The sequence below is a fragment of the Erinaceus europaeus genome, chromosome 1 (assembly GCF_950295315.1).
Source record: "Erinaceus europaeus chromosome 1, mEriEur2.1, whole genome shotgun sequence".
In the NCBI taxonomy this organism is placed as follows: domain Eukaryota; kingdom Metazoa; phylum Chordata; class Mammalia; order Eulipotyphla; family Erinaceidae; genus Erinaceus; species Erinaceus europaeus.
This window is the reverse complement of record NC_080162.1, coordinates 202,883,556-202,897,299: the sequence shown is the minus strand read 5'-3', so window position 1 is coordinate 202,897,299 and position 13,744 is coordinate 202,883,556. Positions and strand designations below refer to the sequence as shown.

At 41.8% G+C, this 13,744-nt stretch overlaps 1 protein-coding gene across 1 annotated transcript in view; it reads right to left on the bottom strand.

Annotated features, from left to right (window-relative positions):
- DNAAF11 (dynein axonemal assembly factor 11) overlaps positions 1-13,744 on the bottom strand; it is a 129,753-nt gene that overhangs the window by 66,540 nt on the left and 49,469 nt on the right. Inside the window, exon 5 of the mRNA XM_060201236.1 lies at positions 9,771-9,997. Coding sequence (XP_060057219.1) covers positions 9,771-9,997 — 227 coding nt within the window. The remainder of the gene's footprint in view (positions 1-9,770; positions 9,998-13,744) is intronic.

Genomic DNA, 13,744 nt, shown 5'->3' with positions numbered 1-13,744 from the left:
TCTAGCCTTTAGGTTCATGGCTAGTCAACAATTTGTTTGGCTTTATATGTAAACTCTTCCTTCAGCCACCAGGTTCCAGATGCTAGCATGATGCCGACCAGACTTTCCTGGGCAGACGACCCCACCAATATGTCCTAGAACCCCACTTCCCCAGAGTCCTACCCCACTAGGGAAAGAGAGAGACAGGCTGGGAGTATGGAGCATCCTGTCAGTGCCCATGTTCAGCGGGGAAGCAATTACAGAAGCCAGACCTTCCACCTTCTGCATCCCATAATGACCCTGGTTCCATACTCCCAGAGGGATAGAGAATAGGAAAGCTGTCAGGGGAGGGGATGGGATACAGAGTTCTGGTGGTGGGAATTGTGTGGAGTTGTACCCCTCTTATAATATGGTTTTTGTCAATGTTTCCTTTGTATAAATAAAAATTAAAAAAAAAAGAAAATAGAATGCAGGGCTGGGGACACAGCATAATGGTTATGTAAAAAGACTTTCATGTGGCAAAGGTCCCAGGTTCAGTCCCCAGCACCATTATAAGAAGCTCAGGCATGAAATATGTTTGTGGAACCATCATGCTGCGTCTCTGGCCCCTGACATTTTTTTTTTCTGGAACACAGCTCTGTGATGGCTCACGGTGGTACCTGGGATGGGATCTGAGATCTCTGATGTCTCAGACAAGAAAGTTTGATGAACTATGGCACCACCTCCCTGGCCCAGTCTGGACTTTTTATTAATATTTTTCTCTCTTTTATTTGATGAGACAGATAAACTGAGAGTAGAGGGGGTGAGAGGGTGAGAGGGTGAGAGGGCGAGAGAGAGAGAGAGGTATACTTGCAGCATTGTTTCAACACTTGTGAAACTTCCTTCCTTTCACCTAGAGGTGGAAGCTTCAACCCGGGTCCCTGGGCATGGTAATGTGTATACCCGTCCAGCTGCACCACCATCTGGACTAGAAATATTTACGTGGCTGTTTTCCTTTTAAAGTATTTTATTTTTCTTTTAAATATTTTATTTTTTTATTGAATAGAAACAGAGACATTGAGAAGAAAGGAGAAGATAGAGAGGGAGAAAGAGACACCATCAGCCCTGCTTCACCACTTGTGAAGATGCCTGCTGTAGGGAGGGAACTGGGGACTTGAACCAGGGTCTTCTGTGCATTGTAACATGGGCATTCAACCAGGTATGCCCCCCCCCAAAGTGTTTTCTAAATAGAAGACAGAGGAAATTTACAAACTAACAGTTGTATTTTTTTTTTTTTGACAGTTCAGCCAATTTGCTTAATAAGATACCAGTATAAGGAAATCTTCCCATATGCACCAGCAGGAGCCAATTACACATCTGTTTTTAAAAATCACATCCCATAAGATACTTAGACATAAGTCTAGTAAATCTGAGAAGAGACAGTGTAAGGCCTTACAAAGAAAATGACATACTTGAGTGAAGAGCTCAGAAGAAGGCCGAAATAAATAGCTCTGGTAAAGCTCAGCAAGAATCAAACCCATGAAGATGTTGGCTTTCCTCGAAGTAACATATAAATAAAATGTAAGTTCTATCAAAATCACATGACACATTTGGGGACATCTGCATAATAGATTCTAAAAAAAAAAAATTGTATACAGAGTAAAGAACCAAGAATAGCTAAGATAATTTTGAAAAGTGCTAGTAACACCAAGATTGATCACAGATGTACAGAACCTGAAGGCATGCAGACGTGCTACCAAGGCACTGTGTCGATAGCCAAGAAATGGCCCGGGAATGCGTGAGAAAAAGACGTGTCGAGTGGGCATGAGATTTTACTTAGGGCTTTAACGAGAATGGAGAAGGCTCCCCGCAGTCTTAGAGTTTAAGAAGGCAACAGATGATTAGTATTATAGCCAAGCTACTTGGGAGCTTGGTTTACTTTGGCAATCCCATAGTTAAGATTTCTCATGATATATTTAACCTCACTATGATTTATGTCTTTCAAATTTTTTATTTATAAAAAGGAAATGCTGACAAAACCATAGGATGAGAGGAGATACAACTCCACACAATTCCCACCACCAGAACTCTGTAACCCATCCCCCCTCCCCTGGTAGCTTTCCTATTCTTTATCCTTCTGGGAGTATGGGCCCAGGGTCATTGTGGGGTGCAGAAGGTGGAAGGTCTGGCTTCTGTCATTGCTTCCCCACTGAACATGGGCACTGACAGGATGCTCCATACTCCCAGCCTGTCTCTCTCTTTCCCTAGTGGTGCAGGGCTCTGGGGAAGCGGGGCTCCAGGACACATTGGTGGGGTCCTCTTCCCAGGGATGTCCATTTGGCATCATAGGAGCGTCTGGAACCTGATGGCTGAGAAAAGTGTTAACATGTAAAGTCAAACAAATTGTTGACTAGTCATGAACCTAAAGGCTGGAATATTGCAGATGAATATTTGGTGCCTCCATTTTGAAAATAGCTAGTAGGTCTATTTTAGGTATATTCCAAAGGGCCCATGACTTTACTAGTTTTTTTCCTGAGCCTGACCTCTGATATGCAGGTGGAACCAAGTTATTGTCTGGGGAGATGATGTCATGGCTGGAAAAAGGGCTAGAAAGCTGGATCAAGGAAGAGAGTAGCTCCCAAATATGGTAACTGTGTATAAATATTGTTGACTGTAGACCCCATTTATTTGATCTGAGGCCCATATTCATCTTAGGAGCTTATGTGATCTCTGCATCCCTCTAGATCTGAGCTCACATTCTGTGGTCATGAGTAGGAACGTTCCAAGCTGCCCCAATATCAGGACCCATCTTCCTCAGGTGGTAGATAGAGTATGTTGTCCAGCCTCCCTGGATGAGGATGGAACAATCTCTACCGTTCGTTGTTGATCCACACTGAGGGCAAGGTCCTATGGGGGTCCACAAAGGGGTCTATTTTGTTGTTCCTGATAGAGATGACCAGTAACAAACAATGGAGTGAGGGATCTATTCAATGTCTAGGCCCATCATGTCTGTTTGGGAATCTCAGGACTCCCCGACTAGGGCCCCAGCTGATGGGGTGGCCTGATAGTGACTAAAGAGTCATGGTTAAAGTATGCCAGTCTCTTGCCCTTATTCAGCTTTTGTAGTCCTTACTTTGATAAGGTTAGCTTTGGAGTGACTGAGGGAAGTGTAATAGTGGAATATGTAATTTAATTCTATCCACTAATGACTATCTTAGATACTGACAGGACCAGATGATTCTGATTTATCTGGTCTAAGGCTATAGGTAACTTAGTATTTTTTAAAAAAGAAAAAAAAAACTTTTAGAAATGCTTTAACAATTTAAGCCCACTGTCAGAATTCAGTCAGTTTCCAAAGTGGAAAAATTAAATGCTTAGATTAAAGGAATATATACTCTGAACTGAACTTGAGACAGTAAATCTATTTCCCCCTGGAATATTGAGTAAATAGTGGTTTATAAGATTACAAGTTAATAGGAATATAATTTAACACTGTTCCCACCACCAAAGATTTGTGTCCCCACCTGTGACTCCCCCCCTTGCATGGATCTGAAAATCCAGGCTCCCCAGAGACATTTACTTGAGTGCAATACTGCAAACCCAGTCCAACTTCTGTTTTGTGTTTTCCCTTTCTGTTCTTATTTCTCAACTTCTTTCTATGAGTGAGACCATCCCACACTCATCCTTCTCTTTCTTGCTTATCTCACTTCACATGATTCCTTCAGGCTTCATCCAAAATGAAGTGAAGAATGTGAATTTACCATTTTTAATAGCTGAGTAGTATTCCATTATAGATACTGACCACAACTTGCTCAGCCACTCATCTCTTGTTGGACACCTAGGTTGCTTCCAGGTTTTGGCTTCTACAAACTGTGCTGCTAAGAACATAGGTATACACAGATAGTTTTTTGGATAGACATGCTTGGTTCCTTAAAATATATTCCCAAGGGAAGAATTGCTGACTCATAAGGTAGGTCCATTTCTAGTTCTGTGAGAGTTCTCCAGACTGCTCTCCACAGCGGTTGGACCAATTTACATTCCGTCCAGCAGTGCAGGAGGCTTAGTGTGACCCCTCAGCCTCTCCAGTGTTTGTTGTTGCTGTCATTTCTGATGTGTGACATTCTCACAGGAGTGAAGTGGTATCTCACTGTCGTCAACATTTGCATTTCTCTGACAGTCAATGACTTGGAGCATTTTTCACATTTCTGTCAGCCTTTTGGATCTCTTCTTTGGTGAATCTTCTGTTCATATCCTCGCCCCATTTTTGGATGGGGTCATTTGTTTTTTTGTTGTTGAGTTTGATGAACTCTTTAATATTTTGGCTATTAGCCTTTTGTCTGATGTATGGCAAGATATATATTCATATATTCACGAAAGATGCCTTTCTTATTTTAGACTTTAGAAATTTAGGTTATTTTATAAACTTTAGATTATTGTAGACTTAAGATATTAACTTTAAAGGACATATTCATTTTAACAAGAATAGGTCAGAAACTAAAACAGATTAGTCAGGGGCTGGGAGACAACATAGTGGTTACGCAAAAGACTTTCGTGCCTGAATATATGAGGTCCTAGATTCAATCCCCAGCACCACTATAGGTCAGCTGAGCAGTGCTCTGGTCTTTCTCTCTGTATCTTTCTCATTAAACATAAATTTAAAAATACATGTGTTTCAGCTAGGGAAAGAACAGGATCTAATAAGTGGTGCAGAGACAATTAACTATCCATATGGGAGAAATTAATGTCTTACACTGCAGTATAATTAAAGGCTCATTCTTTTATGTTTGAGTTATGGTACCCTTTGCTGTGCAGACACTTCTCAGTTTGCTGTAGCTTCACTGGTTTGTTTTTGTTTTCCTTGCGGTTGGGTTGAACTCACTCAGTATGGTGTACATCACCAAAGCGGAGGACTCTGGGAGAAGGGCAAAGGAAGTGGAGAGGGGGCACTGGAGTCCTGAGGAATGACTGTGGTAAAGGACCTTAGTTAAGGAGAGGTGAGAGGATTTACAGAGGTTTATCACAGGGAGATAAAAACTACCCGTCGCAAAGCACAGGGACCGGCGGAAGGATCCCGGTTCGAGCCCCCACACCCCCACCTGCAGGGGAGTTGATTCACAGGTGGTGAGGCAGGTCTGCCGGTATCTGTCTTTCTCTCCCCCTCTCTGTCTTCCCCTCCTCTCTCCATTTCTCTCTGTCCTAGCCAACAATGACTTCAGTGGCAACAATAATAATAACCACAACAATGCTAAAACGACCAGGGTAGCAAAAAGAAAAAAATGGCCTCCAGGAGCAAGGGATTCTTGTTGCGGGCACCAAGCAAAAAAAAAAAAAAATGTACCCATATGTAAAAACTAGGAAAGCTTCCAATGGAGGGGACAGATGCAGGACTCTGGTGGTGAGGATTGTGTGGAATTGTACCCCTCTTATCCAACGGATCTGTCTATCATTATTAAATCAATAAAAAAATTATACTCGTATGTCAACAATTGCATTGTAATCCATTAACCCTACAATCGAAAACCAGTTGATTCCAGATAAATATGACACTGAAGGAGTGAAAACCTTTATCAATAAGTCCAAAAAGTATAAAAATAGGCTTCATTATATTGATATACTTGAATTCTACAAAACAAAAACATTTATCAAAATTAAAGATGAATCACGGAAAAGAGATCATATGCATTAAAGAATTTTCATCTAGAATATAAAAGAACTATAAATCCGTGAGAATGAAGAGTTAGGACTAATTTAATAGGCAGAGGTCCTATGGGAGAGAGCTAAATAACCAATAAACACATAAGTAATAATGAAACTCATTATTACTTCTAAGATTTAATTCAATAAAATATTAGGTATAGTCAGGTGGTGGTTCATCCCATAGAGTGGGCATATCATCCTGTGTGAGGACCTGGGGTCAAGCCCCCAGTCCTCACCTCAAGGAGTGGAGGACTTGTGATGTTGACGACCAAACTTCGCAAATGATGCAGCAGTGATGGAAGTCTCTCTCTTCCTCTCTGTCCATCCTCCCTCTCTGTGTGTGTCAAAAAGAAAGAAAAAAGAAAAAAAGGAGGGACAGGCACCAGGAATGGTGCCGTCACATAGTCCCTGAACCCCAGTGACAACCCTAGTGAAAACCAGAAATGAAAATAATAAATGAACAAGTAAATAAAACACTAGCTGCTGTATGGCGACCAGCAATGACTGGCTGGTGTCTCACATGTTACCTAGTATTGACAAAAGGCGGGAGTTCTTCCATACTGTTGATATTCGAATATAAACCAACACACTGTGGGCCGGGTGGTGGCACGCCTGATTGAACGCGCACGTTACAGCGTGAAAAGACTTGAATTCTAGCCCTTGGGCCCCACCTGCAGGGGAAAAGCTTTGCATGTCGTGAAGCCAGGCTGCAGATGTCTCTCTGTCTCTCTGTCTCCCCCTACCTTCTCAATTCCTGGTTTTCTCTCCAACAGATAAATATAGTTGAAAAATACATTTAAAAAACACATGAGTTATATAAAAAAAATGTTTAGAAAAATGCTCATGGACAGGGTATTCCAGAGCTAAGAAGTCAGACTCTCTTGCTCTCTCTCTCCTCTCTCTCTCTGCCCCCTCCCTCTTTACCTTTCTCTCTCTCCCTCCCTCTCTCTCTCTCTCTCTCTCTCTCCGTTTCTTGTTAGGGTTTCTTGTCTCCTGGTGCCTGTACTACAAATCTACTGCTCCTGGAGGCTATTTTTTTTCCTTTTGTTGCCCTTGTTATCGTTGTTGTTATTATTGTTATTGCTATCATTGTTGGATAGGACAGAGAGAAATGGAGAGAGGAGGGGAAGACAGAGAGGGGGAGAGAAAGATAGACACCTGCAGACCTGCTTCACCGCCTGTGAAGCGACGCCCCTGTAGGTGGGGAGCCGGGGGCTCGAATCTGGATCCTGGCGCCAGTCCTTGCACTATATCTTTCTCTTTATCAAAAATTAAAATAAAATAAACTCGGACTGGGCAGTGGTACACCTGGTTCAGCGCACATAGTACTAAGTGGAGAAGATCTGGGTTTGAGGCCCCACCCCCACCCACAGGGGGCACTTCACAAGTCGCAAAGCAGGTCTGCAGGTGGTTTTTTCTCTCTCTCTCTCCCCCTCTCTATCTCCTCTGCCTCTTTCAATTTCTCTTGTTTTGTCAAGTAAAAATAAAATAGAAATAAACAGAAAAAAGGAGGAATGGCTGTCAGGAGTAGTGGATTCGTAGTGCAGGTACCAAGGCCCATCAATGACCCTGGAAGAGAATGATAAGAAGAAGAAGAATCCTGAAAAAAGAAGTTCATAATCAATGATGTGGAAACACTACGGCTAAGTATTCTTGGAAAATTTTCATACCTGCATATGTGAGAATGTCTAAAAAAACAAAAGAAGAAGAAGAAGAAGAACTTAAAATGGCCACCCAAAAAGGAAGGGCTTACAAGAACTGCTCTCTGAGCCTGAGAGCCATGGAGGTTGTTGTAGCTCATACATATTCCGATTGGTCAAGACCGATGAGCGATGAGCTGGTATTATTTCTGAGTGTCACTTCTGGAGTGATTTGTGGGTCATCCGCCTCAAGGCATGCCAGTACACTAGCTACAATGCAGGCACTAGTTCCAGGTGTCTTTAGATGCACAGATCCCCAAAACGTAGCAATGTTGAATGAAAAGGCCACGCCGTAGAAAATTACACTCAGGACACATAATAGCTTGTTTGGGTAGTGTGAGGCTTTGCTGTCTGTACAACCCAGGTTTGAGTCTGACCGCACTGCTGAAGGAAGCTTTGGTGCTTTGGTCTGTTTCTATCTCTCTGTCTCTCCCCCCTCCCCTTTTCTCACTCTTTCCATGTCTCTACAGGAAGAGAGAAAGAGAATGACATTCATAATAGAGAAAAAAATATTCTTACTAGGAAGAACACTCTTGCTTAACAAGGCACAATCATATATAAATTAAAAACATGGATTATATCAACATGTATCAAATAGGCATTGAGTTGAGGGAGGTGTATGTGATCGGAGTTATAAGACAAAATAGGGAGAGGAAGAAATATTTAGTCATTTCATGCCTCCCTCTATTCCTTCCTTTGCTCCTTTCCTTGGATCTGTGTTCTCATGCATGTATTCATTCACTGTCCCTGCCCACTTTGATTGTTGAGCACAGAGAGAGCCAGAGAAAACACAGGCCCTGAGGGACCCTGGTATCAGGCACTTCTGTGTGGTGTCCGAGCTCAAACCTGGGAGTGAATAGTGACAGGCCCTACCCACCTGATAACCTGCCTCTGGCCCGACCAAGGATCACTTCATTTGTGTGTGTATTATCAGGGAGACTTCACCACTCTGTGCTGACTTTTTCAGAAAGACAGAGATAAGGATGGAGACAGAGAGAGAGCACCAATCACCACAGCACCGAAGCTTCCTTCAGGGTCATGGGGCTTCGCCTCAAAACTAGGTAGTGCTAGTGACAAAGCAAGAACACTAACAAAGTGAGCTGTCCTGCCAGACCTCCATGGTAATTCCTTAACTTTTTAAAAGACTCAGAGCAAACACAAAAGTGGGAGACAAAGTCGCAGACACCATCTTAATTCCATCCTCACCTCCCTGGGCAGACGACCTCACCAATGTGTCCTGGAACCCCAGCTCCCCAGAGCCCTGCCCCACTAGGGAAAGACAGAAACAGGCTGGGGGTGTGGACTCACCTGCCAACACGCATGTCCAGCAGAGAAACAATTACAGAAGCCAGACCTCCCCCCTTCTGCACCCCATACAGAATTTTGGTCCATACTCCCTGAGGAAGAAATAATAGGGAAGCTTCCAATGGAGGGGATGGGACACAGAACTCTGGTGGTGGGAACTGTCTGGAATGATCTTACAATCTTGTTCATCATTATTAAATCACTAATAAAAATTTTTAATTAAAAAATCTAGGTGGTGGGACTACAGTTTCCTTTTTTAAAATCACATATGCCAGGAATATATTATGATTATTATTTTCCCAAGTTGAAAAAAAATTAATCATCAAAATATTTAAAGTTTTTTTTTTTACCATATGGGATTAAGTTAACAGAATGTACTTAGAATTCATTTAAAATAAACAAGCATTAAAAATTCATGCTTGCAAAAAAAAAAGGCCAATTAGGGGTTCTTCTTCTTCTAGCGTTTGCCCTTCTTCCATAGCCAGTCAACAGCATCAGGTTGAAAGCTGTCAGGAGCTGCTTGTTGCTGGCTGTGAAAGTGACTGGGATCCATGTGGATTCAGTCGGCTAGGAAGGATCGTCAGTTTCCCCAATGAATGGGTACTCACGGGATGCACCACGAGAAGGTCGATCCAATGCATCCAATTAGGGGTTTATTAATCACATTAAAATGTATTCATTACATAATTGACAAAATAGAATACTTTATGATGCAATCAAAATCTTTCCATTTGTAATAACGTAATTTGCATTAACTTTTCTAAAATATTCCTACTAGAAAAAAAAGAATCAGAGTCCACCTGTTAATTCCCCTGTACATCTTTCATTGTACTGTACATCTTCATTGCCTGTACATCTTTTAGAGAGATTTACCTGAGGATGATTTTAGGTTGCAAATTAAGGTTGTTAGCTTGGAAAAAATGAATTTTTTTATAGGAGAGGAAAACTCACAGAACTATCAAAAATGTTAGAATGTACAGACTTTCTCCCACAGATGGCCCAACTTATTCCTCGAGCGAATCATCTGGAACATAAGGGATACTATAAAGATCTTGGTGAGCATCTGCTTTACTAAGGTAACTGGAAAGTAGACACACAGGGTTGACTTACAGAGCAGCGCTGAGCCGCATGTGCCCTGGGGCCTCACAGCCCAGGGGACTTGAGCTCTTCCCTTCACTTTCACGGCCTTCTTGCATTTTCCTCTGAGCTTCTTCTTTCTCTTGGGCTCGTTTTAGGCAGTAAGATTTTTCTTGCTCTCTGATTTGTGGTTCAATTTCCGAAAAGTTCTGCAGCGCCTGAATCCTCTCTGAACGTTCTATTTCTTTCCCGTCCAGCCACTTGAAGAAGAAACAATCAACACAGGGGTGTGATTTCTACAAAAGTGAAATACTTAAAACTTGGAAATATTGTACTATCATGATCTGGAATCAAACACAAAGTAATCAATCAGTCCCGGGTCTGAGCGGTGGCCAGCTGGCTAAATGCACATAGTATGAATCCCAAGGACAAGTGCAAGAATCCCAGTTCGAGCTCCCGGCCCCCCACGAGCAGGGAGCTCATTTCACAAGCGGTGAAGCAGGTCCGTAGGTATCTATCTTTCTCTCTCCCTCTTTCTATCCCCCACTCCATTTCTCTGTCCTACCCAATAAAAAAGGAAAAGAAAAAAAAAGTAATCATTGGGAAACCCCTGTCACTGATCTAAATCAATGCTCATTTCATGCAATTCACAGTTTGCAAAGTATCTCTAATAGTAATAAAAAAGAAGTATGCTTGTTAAAACCAATGATCAAAACATATTAATGTCAAAACTATTCACTCTACACAGGGTTTCAATGGCTCAAATCAAATCATGCCTCCAAAGTTGGACTATAACACTTCCCAAATACTAAAAAAAAAAAAAAAAAAGAAAGAAAGAAAGAAAGAAAAAGGGTTTCTTGTACAAAACTGAATTCTAATAAAAATGAGTACACGTTCTACCCTTAACAGCAAGACAAAATATATTAGTAATTTTATAGCTACTGTTTACATCTGGTATTTTTATAGTGACTTTCCAAATGAATATTAAGAAAAAACACCAACCTAAAATCTCATTTTTCAAGATGCCAGTTTAAAAATGCCTATTTATGTGGGTTTCTTACAAAGAAAGGTGTAATAGGCCTACTGGTGTTTCCCAGCCCCCATGAATCCCAAGTTCCAAGACATGTGAATGTTACCTTAGGCAACAGAAAAGATTTGACAGGCATGATTAAGCTAAGGAGTTAATGTGGTGATGTGATTCTGATTGTTGGGCCTGGCTCCATGTAGTCACAAGGAAAATGCCTGTGGAGATGAAGGCAGTGATGAGAATGGAGATTCCACAAGTCAAGGGACGTCAAAGGTAGCCAAGGATGGCTAGCAACCCCCACAAGCTGGAGAGAAGCAGGTCATTTCTCACAGATCTTAGAAGCAGAGGGAGAAGAGAAGGAGAAGCAGAAGTAGAAGAGGAGGAGGAGAGGGAGGAGGAATAGAAAGGGAAGAGAAGGAGAAGGAGAAGACAGATGGGGAAAGGCTCAGATTAGGGAAGATTCTGAAGATAATACAGTGCTCCTTTAAAGACGAAAGAGGTGCACCAAAGTAAAAGACTGGGGTGGGTGAGAATACATGTTGGTATGCTTCTAAAAACCCCTTCTGTTTCATTAGTTTAATCCCCCCTGCTTAACACTATTCTATTTACATAACTACTTCATTCTATTTACATAACCACTGTTAACAAGCACCACCCTCCCTCCAGGGCATTGGTGGTTCAGTGATAGGATTCTCGCCTGCTCCTCCCCCTCTCCTTGTCATACCCTGATTTTCACCAGTCACTTTTCTCTCCACCCTCTCTCTGTCACATCCTGTTCACACCCTACTTGGCAAGTATATATAAAGACAACATTGTTCGTTTTAGTTTGAGTTTAGCTTAGCTTGGTATAGATGCGCTGCGTCCTGCATGAATAAAGAGATACTGCGTACAACCAGCCATGAGTCCCGGGTCATCTGTTACCCGCCCGTGAAGCCAGCCCGGCGAAAACAACAAATACAGGTCCAAAAAGGATGACAAGAGGACCTAGTGGGGGTTGTATTGCTATGTGGAAAACTGAGAAATGTTATGCATGTACAAACTATTGTATTTACTGTCAAATGTAAAACATTAATCCCCAATAAAGAAATTAAAAAATAAGAAATAAAGATGAAAGAGGGATGATTGGAGGCTGGGCGGTAGCACAGTGGGTTAAGCGCACATGTCTGGAATTGCAAAGACCAGTTCAAGCCCCTGACTCCCCACCTGCAGGGAGTGGCTTCACAAGCCATGAAGCAGGTCTGTAGGTGTCTATGTTTCTCTCCCCCTCTCTATTTCCCCCTCCTCTCTCTTCTCTCTGTCCTATCCAACATCAACAGCAGCAACAACAACAATAGAAAAAATAAATGGTCTCCAGGAGCAGTGGATTCATAGACCCCCAGCAATAACCCTAGAGGCAAAGAAAGAGAGAGAGAGACAGAGAGAGAGAAAGAAAGAAAGAAAAAAAAAAGAAAGAAAGAAAGAAAGGGAGGAAGGAAGAAAGAAAGGCTGGCATCCTATAAAAGTTTAAAGCTGCAGGGAAACAAATTTCTCCTGAAGTCTCTAGAAGAATTACAGCCCTGGCCACAAGTTTATTTCAGGTTTGGCGCTGAAAACTGTAAGAGTATAAATTTCTATTGTCACAAGTACTTAAATATGTGGTAAATCATTGTAGAAGTAGAAAGCCAACACAAAAGGAAAAACACATAATGATGACATAAAATCTAAATCTAAAAGTTTTCAGAATCGAATTATAAATGAAGATTGTAATGCTGGGATTTGGGTCAAAATAATTTAAAGTAGTTTTTAATTTTTAAAAATTAAAAAAACTTTATTATTGGACAGAGACAGAGAGAAATTGAGAAGGGAGGGGGAGATAGAGAGGGAAAGAGACAGAGAGGCCCTGCAGCTCTGCTTCACCACTCATGGCGCTTTCTCCCTCCAAGTAGGTACCGGGGGCTTGAACCCCAGGTTCATGCGCACTGTAATATGAGCATTCAACTAGGTGTGCCACTGCCTGGCCCTTAAAATATGTTTTGGTCACAAAGACGCCAATGTTTGCTGCAGAGCGACTTCAGACTGGATGCTAACTTTCCTGAAAACCAAAGTAAAACAGAAAGAAACATGAGCAGTTGAATGATTTTCGTTATCATTAATTAGAAAATATATTAATGTCTGCTTTGCCCTGTTGTTTCTAGAACACATTTCTAAAGCAGAGCGCCATGGTGAACTTGCGAGTTCTAGCAATAGGTTAAGATTTAAACTATCTAGAAAAAACATGAATAAGGCAGGGGTAGATAGCATAATGGTTATGCAAAGAGACTGTCATGCCTGAGGCTCCAAAGTCCCAAGTTCAATCCCCTGCACCACTATAAGCCAGAGTGAGCAGTGCTCTGGCAAAACAAACAAACAAACAAACATGAATAAGGAGCCAGGAGGTGAACAGGTAAAGCACACACACCACCAGGTACAAGGACCCTGGTCAAAACCCTCGGCCCCACCTAACGGAGGAAAATGTCATATATGCTGAAGCAGGGCTTCCTCTTCCTTTCCCCCTTTCTATCTCCCCTGTCCCTCTCAGTTTCTCTCTTTCTGGTGAAGAGCACGCATTAAGGTGTGTGCAAGGACTGAGTTCAAGTGGGGAAAGCATCACTAGAGGTGAGGCCGGGCTGCAGGGGTCTCTCTCTCTCCCTCCCCCTCCCCTCTCAATTTATCTCTAACTCTGGCCAATAATGAATGAATGAACGAATTTCTCTTTATCCATTAAATTAATAAAAAAAGAATTTGTGAATGAATTTAAGTCTCACTGGAATGTTAATAAACATGGGGAAGCAAGGCAATATTCTCTCTGCTGTTCTTTTTAAAAATATAGTGGCATTCTTTATTTTTTCAATTATTTTTTTTTGTTCTTATCTCTGTGTCTGTGATACAAGGTTATAAAGAAGAGATTAAGTTGATTTGCATACTAAGTAAATCCTGACCTTTCTTTGGATTCTAGCCACCC